This window comes from Lagenorhynchus albirostris, chromosome 14, assembly GCF_949774975.1.
Source record: "Lagenorhynchus albirostris chromosome 14, mLagAlb1.1, whole genome shotgun sequence".
In the NCBI taxonomy this organism is placed as follows: Eukaryota; Metazoa; Chordata; class Mammalia; order Artiodactyla; family Delphinidae; genus Lagenorhynchus; species Lagenorhynchus albirostris.
The window spans coordinates 80,558,883-80,580,628 of NC_083108.1; the positions used below are offsets into that span (position 1 = coordinate 80,558,883).

Sequence of the window (21,746 nt, forward strand, 5' to 3'; positions counted from 1 at the left end):
GGGAATGGGGTTTCTTTTGGGAGTGATAAAAATATCTTGGAATTTAGAAAGAGGTGATGCTTGCACAACATTCTGAATATACTAAATATCACTGAATTCGTACTTTAAAATGGTTAGTTTTATGCTAGGTGAATTTTACTTCAATTTTTTTTTTTTTTTTTTTTGCGGTACGCGGGCCTCTCACTGTTGTGGCCTCTCCCGTTGCGGAGCAACAGGCTCCGGACGCGCAGGCTCAGTGGCCATGGCTCACGGGCCCAGCCGCTCCACGGCATGTGGGATCTTCCCGGACTGGGACACGAACCCGTGTCCCCTGCATCGGCAGGCGGACTCTCAACCACTGCACCACCAGGGAAGCCCTACTTCAATTTTTAAAAGGTGTGTATGTGTGTGTGTATATATACACATATATATACTTTTTTTTTTCTTTTCATCAGTCATCCTTTAAGAGTGATCTTAGTTCCTATTCCTAAAAGGTAACCTGGTTAGGAAATGTAGCCCCTAAGTCCTGGAGCAGGTTGAAATTAACCAAACCAAAGTGATAGTTGAATCACCTCTTAAATGAGCTGCTAACAGTCACTGTGGGGATCTGATGGGCTGACTGCACTTGAAAGCCTTTCACTTAGGGACACCTGACAAATGCAAATACACACAGGTTGGTATGGTCAGCAGTAGGGATGGGGGGAACAGACACACACACACTCATACACACTTTGGCTGTTCCCAAGGAACTCTCTTCATTTACATTCTTGCTTTCCTTTAAAAATGGCTCATCTCCAGCAGGCCAATTTGCCTCTAAAAGCCCCCTGGGTCTATGAAAATTCACGAGTTTACCATGACACTCAAAATAGAAAAAGTCTGACAAAACTCATCTGTCACCATTTTAAGCAGCCATTATACCAACTCCTTAGTTTGAAAATTGGTATTTAAAGGGAAAGAATTAAGCCTGTGTGCTGCCTTATCAGGAGGAACTGTATTTAAGGGTAGCTCCAATTGATGAGGGAAAGCTCTACAGAAAAAACTTCAAAGCTTCATTTTCTTCTTCTTCTTCTTCTTCTTTTTTTTTTTTTGTCTGTGGGATCTTAGTTCCCCCACCAGGGATTGAACCCGCGCACCCTGCAATAGAAGTGGGGAGTCTTAACCAATGGACCGCCAGGGAAGTCCCAAAGCTTCATTTTCATCTCCTGATAAAATTATTCATACAGGAAAGAATGATAACTGGTATTGAAACTGAATGGTAGAGGGAAGCACGGGCGCCACGTATTCCCTTCCAGATTATGCTCTGGAGGAAAAGAGGGATGAACATAACTGAATAATGGGGGAATAATCAGACCACCATCACCTTAATCCATGATATTTAACTTCAATCTAACCAAGCCTTTAGACCTAGTTTCCAATTTACAGAAATTACAAGAGACAGCGAAAAAGCTAAATGACACCACAAGAAAGCAATCAGACAAATGCATAAAGTGAGATATTCTTCAGGACATGGTTCCATCTTCCCTACCAATCAATATCCTGAAAAGGTCAAGATTAAAAGAGAGAATGAAGAACCTGGATTGGATCCTGGTTGGGACAAAGTAGCTGTAAAAGATAATTTATATGACCCAGCATTAGGAGGAATTGTCAGTTTTGCTAGGTGTAATAATGTTATTTCAGGTATGGAGAAAAATATTCTTCTTTTTCTGAGATGCAAACCTAAGCATTTAGGGGTGGAATTGTCATGACGTCTGTAATTCTCTAAAGAATACTTCAGCATAAAAAATTAAGTTAGTTAAAAAGAAATAACATACCCATTAGGATGGCTATGATCAGAAAACAAACAAACAAACAAAAAACAGAAAATAACAATAGCAAGCATGTGGAGAAACTGGAACCCTTGTGTATTATTGATGGGAATATAAATTGATACAGCCGCTGTGGAAAACAGTATGGCAGCTCCTCAAATAATTAAACATATAATTATTCTATGATTCCAGCAATTTCATTTCTGGGTATGTACCCAAAAGAATTGAAAATGAGGACTTGAAAAGAGTTTTATACACCCATGTTCACAGCAGCATTATTTATAATAGCCAAAGGTGGAAGCAACCGAAGTGTCCAATGACAGATGAATGGTTAAATAAAATGTGGTGTATACATACAATGGAATACCATTCAGCTTTAAAAAGGAAGGAGAGGTTTTCCTGGTGACGCAGTGGTGGAGAATCTGCCTCCTAATGCAGGGGACACAGGTTCGAGCCCTGGTCTGGGAGGATCCCACATGCCGTGGAGCAACTGGGCCCGTGAGCCACAGCTACTGAGCCTGCGCGTCTGGAGCCTGTGCTCCGCAACAAGAGAGGCCGCGATAGTGAGAGGCCCGCGCACCGTGATGAAGAGTGGCCCCTGCTTGCCACAACTAGAGAACGCCCTCGCACAGAAACGAAGACCCAACACAGCAAAAATAAATTAATTAATTAATAAACTCCTACCCCCAACATCTTCTTTAAAAAAAAAAAAAAGTAAAAAGGAAGGAGATTCTGGCGCAAGCTACAATATGGATGAACCTTGAGGACATTATATTAAGTGAAATGAGCCAGTCACAAAAAGACAAATACTGTATGATCCCACTTATATGAGGTACCTAGAAGAGTCAAATTCATAGAGACAAACAGTAGAATAGAAGTTACCAGGGGCTGGAAAAAGGGGGAATGGGGAGTTAGTGTTTAAGGGATTAAGAGTTCCCGTTTCAGATGATGAAAAAGTTCTGGAGACTGATGGTGGTGATGGTTGTACAACAATGTGAATGTACTCAATGCCACTGAATGGTTAAAATAGTCAATTTTATGTTATATATCTTTCCCCACAATTTAAAAAGATGTGATAAAAGATAAAATAAAAAGATGGACCTAGGCTTCCCTGGTGGCGCAGTGGTTGAGAGTCCGCCTGCCGATGCAGGGGACACGGGTTCCGGGAAGATCCCATGTGCCGCGGAGCGGCTGGGCCCGTGAGCCATGGCCACTGAGCCTGCGTGTCCGGAGCCTGTGCTCCGCAGCAGGAGAGGCCACAACAGTGAGAGGCCCGCGTACGGGGTGCTGGTGGGAGGGGGGGAATGGACCTAAAGATTACCATACTAAGTGAAGTAAGTCAAACAGAAAGACAAATATCACATGATATCACTTATATGTGGAATCTAAAAAATGATACAAATGAACTTATTTACAAAACAGAAACAGACTCACAGACATAGATAACAAACTTATGTTTACCAAAGGGGAAAGGAGGGTGGAGAGATAAATTAGGAGAGGAGTTTGGGATAAGCAGATACAAACTACTATATATAAACAAAAAACAAGGTCCTACTGTATAGCACAGAGAACTATATTCAATATCTTATAATAACCTATAATGGGAAAGAATCTGAAAATTATGTAATATTTATGTATATAAAACTGAATCCCTTTGCTGCACAACAGAAACTAACACAACACTGTAAATCAACTATACTGCCATTTAAATAAATAAATAAATAACAAATAATAAAGAAATCAAAGAAACAACACCCTCCCGCAGAAGAATCAATCAATTGGGAACATTCAAATCAACAAGCTTCCTCAGGGCAGTCCCCAACCCAGCCCCTCCTGCCATCTTGTACCATAAACATTAACTAGGAGAGAAATGAATCTAAATAACAACAACAACAAAATCAATCTTATAAGTGAGACTATCTCTTCACTCCTGCAAAGTGCTTTGCTGTTTAGTCCTTTACATTCATTGGTGGAGAAGTTCAGTGGTTTAGAGCAGGTTTTACTATTGCTTTCACTTCCCACCTACTTTCTTTGCGTATAAAGTTCCCCTTGTCCCAATAAATATACTTCCCCTTCCCACCTTTGCAAACAAGAATCAAACTTAAATAATGCAAATGTTTCACCTGTGTTCACATAATTGTGCCCCTTTTTTCTCTAGATCACCCAAATATGGGAAGCAGCAGATTATCTCACAACATCATTTGGTTGCACACATATCCACTGTCCTAACAAAGCCAAATTAGAGAGGCAGGGTAGTGAGTGTGGCGGGGAGAACATGACAACTTATTCCCAATGTCAATGATCAAGTATTCTCCTTTAAAATAGGAAATATACAATGGCATTTGACAAAAAGAAAATTTTGAAGGATAGACCATTGTTCCAGAAATATAACCATGATAATGGCAAGCAATCACTTACAGTGCCTGCTTGGCTTTCTAATTACTGCACCAAAGGCAGGAGCCCTCAATATCTCAACTGCTTTCCAAAAATTTGTCTTTGGCATTATTAACACAGACAGCTGAGCAGGTTATCAGACTAAGAAAGAAATCCTGGACTGCAGGCTTTAATTACAGGTTATTTCAGCTGAACGCTGTCTTAAAGTTCCAATAAAGTGGTTCTAAAAGATACAGATGATGGCTGAAAAATTCCAGGTGAGAGATAAGATCTTTTTAAGTCAGGAGGATAAAGGGAGATGCCTAAATGTGAGGGACAAAAGGGTCCAGGGACTACCAAGAGCCCTTATTAGTTCTCTTCTATTTACCGTTCTTTTAACAGTTGGCTGGGACTGGGACACACAAATTAAAGTAAGGAGAGAAACTTATTCTCACCAACGAGATGACTCAGAGGCATTTGCAGAGCAGGTGAAAGAGGACAAACAGAATGAACTGATGAATACAACTTCATCTTTTAGAAGCTCTGGGGAAACTTTGCTATCAAGCTCATTCATTCAATAAACATTTTCTGGGAGCAATCTTGCATGACAGGATACAAAAATGGATAAAGAAAAAATTAATAAGATGAGCTGCCATCTCAAGAAGATAACGGAAGCTTAACACAGATATGCAACAAAATGCAGAGTAGAATGTGGATGTCCAGCAGAGGGAGAAATGGGGTAAGTCTATCTACCAGTCAGGATCTTGACAGGAAATGGATGGCATCCTGGCACCCTCACACCAGGTCATGGAGGGGAGTTTAACAGAGGCTCAATTTGCAGAGTACAAGTGGGGTTAACGGAAGCCAGCAAGGCATGGTGATGCATCCCAAGCCTAAGGACAGTGATGAGCCATTACCTCCCTCTGTTACCAGAAATTCAGAGAGAAAAGCTGGAGAAGGACAAGAAATAGGAGCCGTGGTCCCCAATGGAAGGAGACAGCCAACCTGCAATGATCCCATAGGGAGAAAGCTGGGGGAATAAATACCCCAGCCTCTCTCTCTTCCTGTCTTCCCATCTCCTGCTGGTACCTCCCTCCCTAGGCTGAGCCCAACCAAAAGCCAGAGATGCAAGGAACCTCTTTGATGCAGCCCGCACAGAAGGCTTGAGGAGCCTGGAGAGGATCTGGAGGCACAGCTAGAAGACATCCAGCTCAGGAGGCTTCCTGGCAAAGAAGGAACTAGGTTGGGCCTGGAGACGGAGAGAATTCGTATGTGGCAAAATAAGATGGGCATTCCCAGAAGGAGAACAGTATAAGCTAAGGCCAAGACTGTCAAGAAGATGGAAAATATGGAGTAATTCAGTTCCCCTGCAATGTAGAGAAGAGAAGCCAGCACGAGATTCTAAGGCAGAGCGACAACTGGGGTCATGGGACCTCAAGGCCAGGGTAAGTATTTGGGAGATGATTTTAAAGAAGATGGAGGGACTTCCCTGGTGGCGCAGCAGTTAAGAATCCGCCTGACAATGCAGGGTACAAGCGTTTGTGCCCTGGTCCAGGAAGATCCCACATGTCGCAGAGCAACTAAGCCCGTGCACCACAACTACTGAGCCCACGTGCTGCAACTACTGAAGCCCACGCATCTAGAGCCCGTGCTCCGCAACAAGAGAAGCCACCGCGAAGAGATGCCTACGCACCACAACGAAGAGTAGCCCCCGCTCGCCGCAACTAGAGAAAGCCCGTGCACAGCAATGAAGACCCAACCCAGCCAAAAATAAAAATAAATAATTTTTTTAAAAAATAAAGAAGATGGAGAGTCACTGAAGGTGTGACAAGTTTACAGGCTGAATTGTGTCTGCCCCAAAATTCACATGATGAAGTCCTACCGCCCCCCAACACCTCGGAACGTGACCATATTTAGACACAGGGTCTTTTTTTTTTTTTTTTGGTTGCATTGGGTCTTCGTTGCTGCGCGCAGGCTTTCTCTAGTTGCGGCGAGCAGGAGCTACTCTTCGGTGCATTGCATGGGCTTCACACTGCAATGGCTTCTCTGGTTGCGGAGCATGGGCTCCAGGCACCTAGGGTTCAGTAGTTGTGGCGCTCAGGCTCAGTAGTTGTGGCGCACAGGCTTAGTTGCTCCACAGCATGTGGGATCTTCCTGGACCAGGGCTCGAACCCGTGTCTCCTGCATTGGCAGGCGGATTTCTAACCACTGCAGCACTAGGGAAGCCCCTACACACAGGGTCTTTACAGAGATGATCAAGTCAAAATGACGTCATTAGGGCCCTAATCCAATATGACTGGTGTCCTTATAAAAAGAGGAAATTTGGACACAGGCACATACAGAAGGAAGACAATGCAAAGACACAGGGAGAAGACGGTTAAGACTCTATCTACAAAAAGCCATCAGGGGACTTCCCTGGTGGTGCAGTGGTTAAGAATCTGCCTGCCAACACAGGGGACACGGGTTCGAGCCCTGGTCCGGGAAGATCCCACATGCCACGGAGCAACTAAGCCCATGTGTCACAACTACTGAGCCCGCGTGCCACAACTACTGAGCCCGCGTGCCACAACTACTGAGCCCGTGTGCCACAACTACTGAAGCCCACGCACTTAGAGTCCATGTTCCGCAACAAGAGAAGCCACCGCAATGAGAAGCCCTCGCACCACAACAAAGAGTAGCTCCAGCTCACCACAACTAGAGAAATCCTGCGCACAGCAACAAAGACCCAATGCAGCCAAAAATAAATAAATGAATTTATTTTTAAAAAAGCCATCAGGGAAGGTTACTGTTCTCTCCTGCCTGGATCTCATGTGTGGTGACTCTACAAACTTCCACTTTCTGGCTTCAGTTCACACCACTGAAAAAAGGGGGGCCCTGATGGGATCCTTGTCATATGGTTCAGACACTAAGGATTTTGGAATCCAAGCTCAAATAACTGGTCAGACCTGGGTCTCAGCTTGTAAGAAACCGTGGCATCCCTTGACCGCCAACAATCTTCTTTCAATGGGATTTTTCTGTTGCTGATGTTGGAGAGAACATTACCCAGAATTGAGCAGACCATCTTTTGTGGGTATTCTTTGATCAGGGGTTTCTGCTGCCTACACTCCTGGGAAACTACCGGCTTCCAAACTCCACAAATGACTTAGCTGTCACTTCAGGAAGCCCTGGGGATTCCAGACAGGGTCCCAGACTGTTGTCTGCTCCCCTCACTACACCCTCCCTGCTGTCCACTCTCTGCTATCCTGGCCCTGTGGTCCCTGCTGTCGGCCTCCCCCAACCTGTTGAGCATCTCCTGTTCCCGTTCTCCCACCAGCCTCTCACGAGGCCTCTTTCAGCACATTCTAAAACAACAGTTACCCTCCCGCTCACAGGCCTAGGACTTCTCCCTCGGATAGAGTGTGGAGGACCTAAAGGAGAAACACTTTCTTAAACCAGCCCCATCGCAGGAAACGCCAGTTGTGACTACTTCCGCGAAATTAAGCCATTCAGGAGGCCCTTACTTGAGATTCAGTGTTTGTCCCAGCCAATAATAATTTAGGGATAGGAAATGACTCTAAACCAATCACCTCCTTCTGATCCATCTCCTCCTTCAGTGTCTTCTATTTCTGCCTTCTGGGTGAGCAGATTCAGGATTAGTGTTTACTTATAAACCATAATTATGAAAAAGTATAATTGCTATCACTGACTGATAGGCTACTATAGAGGTATTTTACAGAGCCTCTCACAGCGAACTTGTAAGAAAGGCACTATCGGCCCTTTTCACAGATGAATAAACTAAGCCTCAGACTTGCCCACGACCACACAACTAGTAAGTGGCCGAGCCAAGAGTCAATCTCCAGGTGCATCTGACCCCAGAGTTCACCCTAGTTGTGCATGAGAATTACCTGTGAAGCATTTAGAAAGTGCAGATTCCCAGGTCCCACCCACCCCTACTGAATCAGAGTGTCTCAGTAGGGCCCAGGAAACTGTATTAAAAAAAAAACAGGGGCTTCCCTGGTGGCGCAGCGGTTGAGAGTCCGCCTGCTGATGCAGGGGACGCGGGTTCGTGCCCCGGTCCGGGAAGATCCCACATGCCGCGGAGCGGCTGGGCCCGTGAGCCATGGCCACTGAGCCTGAGCGTCCGGAGGCTGTGCTCTGCAACGGGAGATGCCACAACAGTGAGAGGCCCGCATACCGCAAAAAAAAAAAAAAAAAAAACCAGAAACATTCCCCAGGTGAAGCAGATGCCACCATCCTGAGGACTGGTCCTTGCTAGGCCACACTGCCTTTCTAGAAAATTATCTGGCCTTGAGGAGGCAACTATAAATGGCAGTCATCCTCCCTCCTCAACTGTACATCATCAGCTGAATTACTCGGGGGAGACAGGAGCTGGGAGCAGGGCAGAGTGGGAACAGGAAGTACATGGGGGCCTCTTTTACAGACTTATGTGCCTGTCCTTCAGGGAAAGGCTGCGTGTCACTCCCAGGGGACCCCAGACTTCTCAGGCCTCCCAGATCTGAATGACCAAGTGTGGAGGAAGGGGAAGAGAAACAAAGCAGAACTGAGGGTGACACAGACATCAGGTGTGTGTGTGTGACTTCCTCCTGTGGTTCCTGTGACGTCCCCGTGAGGGAGCTGATCCACTAACTGCTGCAGAGGGCTGTCCCCATGTCCCCGTCAGGGTTCTTACTGGTATACTCTCCAGCCTCTCCGCTCTTCCACTCAGGAAAAACTGCCAATAATTGAAATTCAAGAGGCAGCCTGGTTTGGCCACTAGAGATTAAGAAGCAAATGCATCAACATGCTCGCTTTCCAGGAAAGCTTCATCTCACCTCCTTCCTCGGTTCCCTTCTCTGGGAACCAACCCACAAGCTGGCTGAGTACAAGCGTCTGGCTGGTGGGCAGAAGGTCAACTTGCTAATAAGGCTGAGGTCAGAAGTCGGGCCTCAAAGAAGTTCAGTTCCCTCAGCTTGGTTCTAAGGTCACAGACAGGCCCCCAAATCCTACCACTTGGTCATAAAAGGAAGGGGCCAGAGTACAGACGGATCAAAACAAATCCATCACTACTGGGGAAAACGGCCAATCAGGGGAACTGTGACAGAGGGTGATTCAGTAGCATCTTTGATTTGAAAGACACCACATCAGAAATGACCTCACGGCACCTAATCAGTTCCAGAAAGGGACTTTCTTCTCCGGGAGGCAAGGTGGGAGATCAAAGCATTTCTTGCTAATCATCATTTAGCATTAATTGCTTAAGTAACCTGAGCCAGACCCAGTACCTATCCCGACTTTGCATCCTGACAGCCTCAATGAGCACCCTTGATCTTTCAACCCAACCTGCATCAAATTGGGAGGAAGCCGACTGCAAACCTGGGAATCAAGAGACCCCGGGCGGCCCAGGCAGTCAGTCGTTTACTTACTTCTTCCCTTCCTGTTAACTTTTTAACCCCACCAGCCAGGAAATGCATAAATATAGCAGCCAGCCTCCCCTCCCCCTGCCCTCCACCACGTTTCATTGAGTTCCTCAGGCGCAGGGACACATCTGGGGATGAACACCTTAGATTCACAAGCTGTGTGGCCCCAGGCTTACCAGCCTACCTCTCTGAGTCCCCAGTTTCAGCTGTATCATGAAGACAATCCTAACCCCCTCCCAGCCTCGATGTAAGAATTAAATAAAATCTAAAAACTGTTGCGTACATTTAGAAGGAATACCCAGGGGGGTTTTGGTTATACTGGCAATAATTTATTTCTAGAGCTGAGTCGGGGCAGGGGGGAGTCATGGTATTCATTATTATGTTATTTATTCCTTTTTGTATAATTTATAATACATGTTATGGGCTTAAATTGTGTCCTCCCAAAATCCATATGTTGAAGTCTGAACCCCCAGCACCTCAGAATGTGACTGTATTTGGAGACAGGTCTTTAATGAGGTAACTAAGTTAAAATGGGGTCGTTAGGGTGAGCCCAAATTCAGTATGACTGGTGTCCTTATAAGAAGGGGAGATTAGGACACACACAAAGGGAAGACCGTGTGAAGACACAGAGACAACAGCCATCTACAAGCCAAGGAAAGAGTCCTCAGAAGAAATACATCCTGCCGGGCTTCCCTGGTGGCGCAGTGGTTAAGAATCTGCCTGCCAATTCAGGGGACATGGGTTCGAGCTCTGGTCCGGGAAGATACCACATGCCACAGAGCAACTAAGCCCATGTGCCACAACTACGGAGCCTGAGCTCTAGAGCCCACAAGCCACAACTACTGAGCCCACGTGCCACAACTACTGAGCCCACGTGCCACAACTACTGAAGCCCATGTGTCTAGAGCCCATGCTCCTCAACAGGAGAAGCCACCACAATGAGAAGCCTGCACACCGCAACGAAGAGTAGCCTCCGCTCGCCACAACTAGAGAAAGCCCACGCACAGCAACGAAGACCCAACACAGCCATAAATGAATAAATAAATAATTTTTTTAAAAAAAGACTCTTTAGCTCTATGAAAGAAAAAAAGAAAGAAGGAAGGGAGGAAGGGAGGAAGGGAGGGAGGGAGGGAGGGAGGAAAGGAAGGAAGGAAGGAAGGGAGGGAGGGAGGGAGGGAGGGAGGGAGGGAGGGAGGAAGGAAGGAAGGAAGGAAGGAAGGAAGGAAGGAAGGAAGGAAGGAAGAAATACATCCTGCCAACTAACACCGTGATCTCAGACTTTTGGCCTCCAGACCGGTGAGAAAATTAATATTCTGTCATTTAAGCCACTCAGTCTGAGATACGTTGTCACAGCGGCCCTTGCAAACTCATACAATAAACTTCAAATAATTTATAGAAAACTAACTAAATTAAAAAGAAAATGATTGTGCTTGCATGGCTCTAATCAAAAAGACAGATAGGGCTTCCCTGGTGGCGCAGTGGTTGAGAATCTGCCTGCTAACGCAGGAGACACAGGTTCAAGCCCTGGTCTAGGAGGATCCCGCATGCCCCGGAGCGGCTGGGCCTGTGAGCCACAAGTACTGAGCCTGCACGTCTGGAGCCTGTGCTCCCCAGCGAGAGAGGCCGCAATAGTGAAGAGCAGCCCCCACTTGCCACAACTGGAGAAAGCCCTCGCACAGAAACAAAGACCCAACACAGCAAAAATAAATTAATTAGTAATTTTAAAAAAAAGAATAAGGTATTTGAATGCAGAGAATGTGCTTTTGAAAAAAAAAAAGAAAGACAGATAATAGGTGTTGGCAAAGATGTGGAGAAGTCTGGAACTCTTATAATTGCTGGGAGAAATAGAAAATGCTGCAGCCACTTTGAGAAACAGGCAGTTCCTCAAAAACTTCAATGTAGAGCTACCATCTGACTAGTCAATTCTATGCCTAGGTTTCTACCCAAGAGAAATGAAAACATATGTTCACATAAAAACCTGTACATGAATGTTCATAGCATCATCAATCACAATAGCCAAAAGGTAGAAACAGCCCAAATGCCCATTGACAGATGAATGACTAAACAGACTGTGGTGTATCCATACAGTGGAATATTATTCAACCCTATAAAGGCATGAAATACTGAAAGATATATAACTTGGATGAACCTTGAAAACGTTCTTCTAAGTGAAAGAAGTCAGTCACAAAAGGCCACATACTGTACAATTCTATTTATATGAAATGTCCAGAATAGGCAAATCCATGGAGACAAAGTTTCCAGCAGCTGGGGGAGGCGCGGCTTGGGGGAGTGGGAACTGACCGCTAATGGGGCTTCTTTTAAGGGGGTATGAAAACGTTCCAAAATTAGACTGTGGTGTTGGTTGCACAACTCTAATATTTTCAACATACTAAAAACATTTTCATCGTACACTTTAAGTGGGAGAACTGTAAGGTATGTGAGTTCTATTTGTTTCATTATAAGGTGTTTAAAAAAAAAGCCTGGCACCCCACAAGCACTGTTAAACGTCAAAGGCTCTTACTTCTCCCTCCCCCACTCTTTCCCAACCAGCCTAAGGGCTCCAATTTCTCCCACCAGTGTTGATGCCATCCACGCCCAACTTATGTACAGACCAGTGCTTATAAACCAGTCCTCCAAGGGAATCTTAAATAAGGGCTACTCCCACCAGAAGCCAGCTTCCTGTTTCCAGGCCTTGGGAGGAGAAGGGGCAGAGCTTTCTTTTTTTAAAAAAAATGCCTAGAAGCCCCTGAGGAGTGGGCTAAGTGACTCCAGACAGGGCACATTTGTGGTCCTGAAGTGATTTCCCCCAGAGGCTGGTTTGGACCCCTCCATTAATTCTGAGACTACAGTGAGTACTGGCAAGTGTGTTTCTTTAAAAGCCCATGCTCTCAGATGTAGAGAACAAACGTATGGACACCAAGTGGGGAAAGTGGCGGGGTGAAGGGTAGGGCGATGAACTGGGACACTGGGATTGACATGTACATACTAATATGTATAAAATGGATAACTAAGAAGAACCTCCTGTATAAAAAAATAAATAAAATTTAAATTAAAAAAAAAAAAGCCAAGCCCATGCCCTCTATAAACCCTAATCTGTCCTGTGGAGCAATTCCTCAGCTAGGAGGGAAGAAGGCGGTAGCAAGGCAAAGCCACCATTTCCTCTGCAGGTTCAAAGCAGCCATGGGACCTGGCTGGGCTATTTCAAGTTGCTGTGTCTGCAAGCACAGTTTGTGGTCTGATAAATGACATTTATATTTATGGCCCATGTAGGGGAAAGTCAACTCTAGAACCCCACTCAACATCCACAGATTGGGGAGCTAAAGGCAGATGTGCAGGCAACTCCTTTTCATTTCTATGGCCACCTCAGTTCCCACTAAGCTTCAAAGAGAATTAGATACAATACCCACAAATACTTTCCCCATTAACAATCCCACATTTAGGAATATACCCTAATGGGAGTTCCCTGGCGGTCCAGTGGTTAGGACTCGGTGCTGTCACTGCCGTGGCCCCGGGTTCAATCCCTTGTCAGAGAACTAAGATCCCACAAGCCGCACAGCGTGGCCAAGAAAAAGAATATACCCTAAGAAGATAATCAAACAAAAGTGAAATGAATAACCCAGAACACCACTGTCCTATAGAAATATGTGAGCCACATATGTACTTTAAAATTTTTTTGAAGCCACATTTTACTAGGTAAAAAGAAACAGGTGAAGTGAATATTAATAATCCATTTTGTTTAATATATCCAAAATTTGATCATTTCAACTAGGTTGCCAGATTTAGCAAATAAAAATACAGCATGAAAAAAAAAAAAAAATACAGCATGCCCCATTACATTTCAGATAAAGAACAAAAACTCTTTTTAGCATAAGTATATCACGTGCACTATATGGGATATACTTATAGTAAAAAAAGGTATCTGCTGTTTATCTGAAATTCAAATTAATTAATAAATTTATTTATTATTTATTTATTTTATGCCTGTGTTGGGTCTTTGTTGCCGCGCGGGGGCTTTCTCTAGTTACAGCGAGTGGGGGCTACTCTTCGTTGCAGTGCGCAGACTTCTCACTGTCGTGGCTTCTCTTGTTGCGGAGCACAGGCTCTAGGCAAACGGACTTCAGTAGTTGTGGCACGTGGGTTCAGTAGTTGTGGCTCGTGGGCTCTAGAGTGCAGGCTCAGTAGTTGTGGTGCACGAGTTTAGTTGCTCTGCAGCATGTGGGATCTTCCCGGACCAGGGCTCAAACCGTGTCCCCTGCATTGGCAGGCGGATTCTTAACCACTGCAAGACCAGGGAAGCCCTGAAATTCAAATTTAAATGGGCTTCCTTTTCAAATCTGGCAACCCTAATTTCAACAGGCAATCAATATAAAAAATAAATTAAATTGGTATTGTGCACTGTTCTTTTTTGTACTAAGTCTTTGAAATCTATTGTGTATATTATACTGACAACACCTCTCAATTTGGGCTTGCCTTATTTCAAGTGCTCAATAGCAACATATGACTAGTGGCTACCCTTTTGGACAGTAGAGATCTAGAAAGTTCCTCTCAGTGTTTTTTATAATAGTAAAAAAATCAGAACTTAGCAAAATACCCATCACCAGGAAGGCTGCTTAGGTTACAACTGACACTTAGAGCACTTACCATGAATCAGCCCTTGTCCTACGGACTCTGCATGCCTTATCTTGTTTAGTCCTCACAATGACCATTTGAAGTACGTACTGGTATAACCCCTTTTTACAAATGAGGAAAGTAAGGTTCTGGGAGCTTATATAACTTGCTCAAGAAAGTGGTGCAGCCGAGGTAGGGCACTGGTTGAAAGTTTGGTCTCTGCTGTTAGACTGACCTTTGCATCCTTGGCTCTGCCAAGGTTGCAAACAAGTAACTTCGTCTTTTTAAGCTTCAGTTTCCTCATCTGTAAAAGAAATCACAAGTGTCTATCCCACAGGATTGCTGGAGTCTAAATAAGACAGGGGATGCAGAGCACTAGGCAAGGCAACCTGCCCCTGGTAAGTTCTCAGTGACGTCACTACTATTCTTCCCAGCATCTTTGTCCTTTCCTGTTTGATCAAATTTTTCATGGTGAGCATCAACCCTGTTTTCTTTTTTTGGCCACACTGCAAGGCATGTGGGATCTTAGTTCCCCTACCAGGGATCGAACCCGTGCCCCCTGCAGTGGAAGCGCGGAGTCCTAACCACTGGACCGCCAGGGAATTCCCCAGCATCAACCCATTTAGAAAGAGAAAAAAACTACTTTCAGAAGAGGAGAAAACAGCCCAAAAAGCAGCTAGAGGTCAAGGGAAGGAAATATAGAAGAAAGGAGGGGAGGAAAGGAAGAAAGGTGAGGCATCACTTCCCCAGTTTTCTGAGTGACCACCAGGGGGCAGTGCCTGCAGTTTCCACAGCTAGGGAAAATGATCCGTTTTAAAAAAAAAAAAGTTGCAATGAACAACTCATCAACACCATTCATCTTAAATGGGGTGCCCTCTCCCAGGAATTTCCCCTGAAAGGCTGCCAACATTCATCTTACAGGAGATGTGAAAAAGCAGTGGATTTATGGTCTCCCAGCTGTGAGCGATCTGTGTCTTACCTTTGGAGTCTTCTTTGGCCAAGTGACTACGGGAACCCCAGTGATGGCCAGACTGGGGTCGTCATCCGCGTGCTCCTTCAGGACATTCTGTGGTGAAACAAAGCAGCCATATTAGCCTAGGGTAGAGGGGATGTCTCTGAAGGGGGCTGGAGGCTGCACCTTACCCAGCAGAGTCTCTGCAGAGTCACTGCCTGTCCCCCCAACTCCACCAATACCCACACACTCAATAGAAACCAAGCAGCCAGGCTTCCCCAGCATCCACAAAACACAGAACATCCCCTTCTCCAAAAAAATGTTTAAAAGCAAATCACATACCTCCCTATGACTTGCATGAATGTATCACTCACTGATCATACTTTTGACACCAAACATTGGTCCAGAGCTCCAGGGACTCTCATGGACCCAACCTCATTTAATCCTTACCAAGTCCTCTCGGAGGGGGCTGGGCAGTGACCCAACTGATCCTCTAATGTACACAATTCAGCTATGTACTCAGAGAAACAAAAGCAACCACGAGGTCTCACCCATGAGCCCTGCCTCTGGTTTTCCATCAGTCGGCAAGCCATGTGTATTCTCACCCTGGTGTGTAAAGACATGTCATTGTTTTTTGTATCAAGGGCCCTAAACACAAGTAGATACTCAATCTGGTCTGACTAAGCTTGGAGTCTGCTAGCCATGTGCTGGCAGAAAAATGGGCTGTGATGGACATACTGCCAGACTGTGTGAGGGTCTCCCACACAGGCACTTTGTGTTCACTCCTTTGTGGGTGGTTTCAAGGTTTTTCAGGGTAATCCTGACTCTACCAGATTTTGGCCTTGTGTGCTGCTAACTTTAGAATCTCATCAAGGTGTAAGATGTCACTCCACTGAATCATCCCTAACTTATTGGTGAGGCAACCAAGGTTCAGAAATGCTCAAAGGACTTTGATGCCGCCCCAGACCAGGACAGAGCCCCTGAACCCTGCTCTCTGGCACCAGACTACCTGCCGCATGACCATGTCACACATGGGTTTTTTGGCTGCACCCACAGCATGCCATAAAAAGGTGTTTAGGGGGCTTCCCTGGTGGCGCAGTGATTGAAAGTCTGCCTGCTGATGCAGGAGACACGGGTTCGTGCCCCGGTCCGGGGAGATCCCACATGCCGCGGAGCGGCTGGGCCCGTGAGCCATGGCTGCTGAGCCTGCGCACCCAGAGCCTGTGCTCCGCAACGGGAGAGGCCACAACAGTGAGAGGCCCGTGTACTGCAAAAAAAAAAAAAAAAAAAGGTGTTTAGGGATGGACACAGATATGTTACTGGCCTATTCGTTACTGGCCTACCTCGACCATTAATTTTTGGATTGTACAAAACATTCCTGCAGAGACATTTAAGAACAGAGTAAGTTGCACAGTAGCACTTAACAGGAAGAGCAGAAGAGCTCAGAAGATAAATGTAGGTGAAGATGATTTTAACTCACTTTCCCAAATCTTCACCAGAAAGACTAACTCACTTCTAACTTATCTACTTATTTTCCTACTTTTATGATCATCATTTGGTTGCCCGATTTTTCAAAATGTTGGGACTTCCCTGGCGGTCCAGTGGTTAAGACTCCACACTTCCACTGCAGGTGGCACGGGCTTGATCCTTGGTCAGGGAACTAAGATCCCACAAGCTGTGCGGCAGCAAAAAAATAAATAAATAAGTAAAAATAAAAAGTAAAATAAATAATTTTTTAAAATAAATAAATAAAAATTTTTAAAACGTGCCTATTACCTCAAACCCACCTGAGCAACTCCTTCCTCTCCCCACAGAAGGGGGCCAACAACACCGTGGTCAACAGTTTGGCCTCTGGGGGTGCCTGGGTTCAATTCTCAGCATGTACAACCTTCTCCAAGTCCCAGAGTCAATGTCAATGATTTATAAATGCTATCTATAAAATGTCTTGGTTCACTGCTATATCCCCAGCTTCCCACAATGACTAACCTACAGTAAGTCTCCAGTAAATAACTTAAATAAAGCCACAAATCCCTGAAGAGGGACTCTACAAAATGCCTAACCCGTACATCTTAAATCTGTCCAGGGAGACAAAAACAAGCAAACTCTGAGAAACTATCGCAGACAAAAGGAGGAAGAAAGGACATTAGGTAAAAATTGAGGAAATGTGAATAAACGATAGCCTTTAGTTAACAATAATGTATCAGTATTGGTTCATTAGAAGTAACAAACGCAGGGCCTTCCCTGATGGTGCAGTGGTTACGAATCCGCCTGCCAATGCAGGGGACACGGGTTCGAGCCCTGGTCTGGGAAGATCCCACATGCCGCAGAGCAACTAAGCCCGTGAGCCACAACTACTGAGCTCAAGTGCCACAACTACTGAAGCTTGCACTCTAGAGCCCGTGCTCCGCAGTAAGAGAAGCCACCTCAATGAGAAGCCCGCGCACCACAACGAAGAGTAGCCCCCACTCACCACAACTAGATAAAGCCCGTGCAGAGTAACGAAGACCCAATGCAGTGAAAAATAAATAAATAAATAAATTTATATATATATTAAAAAGGTAATAAATGCACGCTGTTATCATAGGATGTTAATAACAGGGGAAACTGAGTGTGGGGGTTATGTGGAAACTCTGTACTATCTGCAGAATTTTTCTGAAAATATAAAACTGTTTTAAAACATAAAGTCTATTAATAAAAAATAATTTTTAAAATGCCTATCAGACAGTAGAAACAGCTACAATAAAGGAAAACAGGATTGTTAGGTTGCCAATTTTTCTAACACCTATGCAGCATATTTTAAAAGAAATACAGGGCTTCCCTGGTGGCGCAGTGGTTGAGAGTCCGCCTGCTGATGCAGGGGACGCGGGTTCGTGCCCCGGTCCGGGAAGCTCCCACGTGCTGCGGAGCGGTTGGGCCCATGAGCGATGGCCACTGAGCCTGTGCGTCCAGAGCCTATGCTCCGCAATGAGAGAGGCCACAACAGTGAGAGGTCCGCGTACCGCAAAAAAAAAAAGAAATACAACAGAAAGGAAACAAGTATACAGACAAAATGTAACTCAGGTGTGGAATTCACATGGAGTGTATGAGGCAACCAAAGGCTGGGAGCATTGGCAACGATCGCTCCCTGGATCACGCCTGGAGGAAGAAGTATTTCATCACTGACATTGTTTAGAATTGCCAGTTCCTGATGATGACAAAATCAAACCAACTTTTTATCAGCTTTGTTCTTTCATTATGGTTTTCACATGCACTGCGGACATTGTACCTCTCACAACTTGCACTTGAGTGGGTCATTCCCACGGCCCTCTACCCACCTGGTCAACACTTGGGGTAGGTGAGACTAGCCAGGTGAGGGGTAACTGTCAACGTCAAGAGGAGAGCAGGCACATGTTCTGTTGAATGAACGTATGAGAGTAAGAAGTACTGAGTGCTTGCTTTGTGGCCGGTACCGTACTAAATGTTTCATATCTACGCTCTCACCCAGTCCTCCTGACCACCCTGTGGGATGAACTATCATCATTTCCACAGTGCAGATGAGAAAAGCAGGGCTTAAGGGATGAAGGGAATTGTCCAAGACCACTCAGCCAGTAAGGGGTGAAGACTCTTTAACGACTGCATCATTCGGCCCATCTCTGAAAAAGGGAAGGGAGCCATGTTCATATCAACACTGTTCACAGCAGCAAAACAGGGCACTTCCCTGGTGGTCCAGCGGTTAAGACTTCACCTTCCAGTGCAGGGGGTGTGGGTTCGATCCCTGGTCAAGGAGCTAAGATCCCACATGCCTCATGGCCAAAAGACCAAAACATAAAACAGAAGCAATAATGTAACAAGTTCAATAAAGACGTTAAAAATGGTCCACATCGGGCTTCCCTCGTGGCGCAGTGGTTGAGAGTCCGCCTGCCGATGCAGGGGACACGGGTTCGTGCCCCGGTCCGGGAAGATCCCACATGCCGCGGAGCGGCTGGGCCCGTGAGCCATGGCCGCTGAGCCTGCGCGTCCGGAGCCTGTGCTCCACAACGGGAGAGACCACAGCGGTGAGAGGCCCGCGTACCGCAAAAAAAAAAAAAAAAAAAAAAAAAAAATGGTCCACATCAAAAAAAAATTAAAAGAAAAACAAAAACCAGCCAAACGATAGAAACAACTCAAGTGTCCACCGATGGATGAATGGATAAATAATATGTATAATATACATACCATGGAATATTATTTAGCCTGAAAAACGAAGGAAATTCTGTCACATGCTATAACGTGGATAAACATACAGGACATTACGCTCAGTGAAATAAGCCTGACACAAAAGGACAAGTACCATATGATTCCACTTATATGAGGTCCCTAAAGCAGTATATTCATACAAGCAGAAAGCAGAAGGGTGCCTGCTGGGCTGGAGGAGGGGAGAAATGGGGAGTTATTATTTAATGGATATAGAGGGGCTTTTCTTGTTTGTTTTTTTACTTTTTTATTTTATTTTTTTCTGGATACAGAGTTTTAGTTTGGGAAGATGAAAAAGTTCTGGAGATGGATGGTGATGGTTCTACAACAATGTAAATGTACTTAATGACACTGAACTGAACACTTAAAGGTGGTTAAAATGATAAATGTTATGTTATGTATATCTTACCACAATTTTTAAAAAGGGGAGAAAGGAGTGGGGCAAGGCAGTCCCTCCCTAAGGAATGGATTCAGAGGTTCCAGAAAGTACAGATTGGGGACATACTATCTCACTAGTTAAACTTTTGCTGTTTTGCCTGGGACAACACTAGTTCTAGACTCAGAAGATCTGGGTTCAGGTTCTACAACTTACAACCGGCGTCACCTCGGGTAAGCCACAGCTTCCTATTGTGTGTCCTGGGAGTAGAACAGTGACATCTACACCTTGATTGTAGGCTATGAAGCTGGATGTGATTTTATGACCATTCTTAGGAACATTTGTTGAGTGCTTGCTCTAGACATTAAAATAATCCTATCTGTGGGGTAGGGCTGATTCTCCCCATTTCACAAAAGCAGAAAGTAAAATTCAGAGAGGTTCAGTGATATAGTCCAAGGTCACACAGCTGAGAGGTGGGTGAAAACTGGCATTGACCTGGTCCATCTGACAACGAACCTAACCAGTAACACTGAGTGATAAAGCCTCAGGAAACCATGTCAGCAATGTCTCCAACTGATCCCTACCCCACTATTAAAAAGATACCTAGGAGACTTCCCAGGTGGTCCAGTGGTAAAGAATTCGCCTTCCTTGGGCTTCCCTGGTGGCACAGTGGTTAAGAATCCGCCTGCCAGTGCAGGGGACACGGTCCGAGCCCTGGTCCAGGAAGATCCCACATGCCATGGAGCAACTAAGCCCACGCACCACAACTACTGAGCCTGCGCTCTAGAGCCCGCGTGCCACAACTACTGAGCCCGCGTGCCACAAGTACTGAAGCCCGAGTGCCTAGAGCCCGTGCTCTGCAACAAGAGAAGCCACCGCAATGAGAAGCTCGCGCACCGCATCAAAGAGTAGCCCCCGTTCGCTGCAACTAGAGAAAGCCCCCACGCCCAGCGAAGACCCAACACAACCAAAAATAAATAAATAAAATAAATTTATTTAAAAAAAAAAAAAAGAATCTGGCTTCCAGTGCAGGGGACGCAGGTTCGCTCCCTGGTCAGGGAACTAAGATCTCACATGCTGCGTGGCGACTAAGCCTGCGTGCCTCAACTAGAGAGCCTGCGTGCCCAACTACAGAGCCCATGTGCTCTGGAATCCGCGCGTCACAACTAGAGAGAAGCCCGTGTGCTGCAACGAAGAGCCCGCGGCACAACAAAGAGCCCACTTGCCGAAACTAAGACCCGATGCAGCCAAAAATGATAAATAAATAATTTAAAAAAAAAAAAAGACACCCAAGAGACAATCTGGGCTCATATTTACCATTCGACTCACAAATACAGAAGTGAATCATCCCCACCTATTCCTTGCAAAACAGACAGAGGGACTAACTAACACCATTCAGCCACTAACACCTTTATAAAGCCTTTCTGAAACATCCCCCCCCCATCACAGAAGAGGCTCGTGTGACCAAAGTGGGCCTGCACAGGAATGAAATTTTGTTGACATTTCATAGTTCTTAATAACCCATATGAATTTCACACCTTCCTCCACAATACATCAGGGTTTGTTTTCTTCTAAAAATAATGTTTCCTGCCCCCGACACACACCAATCATTAAGAAAAAAGCTTTTCAGGAAGATGCTCCATGTCTAGCCAAAGCTATATACATATATCTTACCCTATGGTTGGGGGGCAGAGGACTTCCACAGGATTTTCTGCCCCCTTATCCCAATCTCAAACTCTATGCTGGGGGGTAACAAACTCAAATGCCTCCAGGAACCAAGCAGGAAAATATAAATGGACTCTTAGAGTGATAGACAGTAGTGCAGCGTATGGCAAACTAGAGACCACGTGCCCAGTTTAAAGATGGCAAATGCTTCTCAATTTCAACTTATTAATCTCCTGTGGAAATGAACCCTACCAGATCTCTGGTTTTTCAGAAGAAATCAAAGATACAGAGTTTTATTTAAAATCTCTCCAATTTCAGGACTTCCCTGGTGGTCCAGTGGTTAAGACTTCACCTTCCAATGCAGGAAGTGCAAGTTCGATCCC

At 45.3% G+C, this 21,746-nt stretch overlaps 1 protein-coding gene across 19 annotated transcripts in view; it reads right to left on the bottom strand.

Moving 5' to 3' along the window:
• Window positions 1-21,746, bottom strand: part of KDM2B (lysine demethylase 2B) — a 123,662-nt gene that overhangs the window by 36,788 nt on the left and 65,128 nt on the right. For all 19 annotated transcript variants that reach the window (XM_060121137.1, XM_060121126.1, XM_060121130.1 and 16 more), the window contains one exon: window positions 15,138-15,224. In XM_060121137.1, the coding sequence (XP_059977120.1) occupies window positions 15,138-15,224 (87 nt within the window). The remainder of the gene's footprint in view (window positions 1-15,137; window positions 15,225-21,746) is intronic.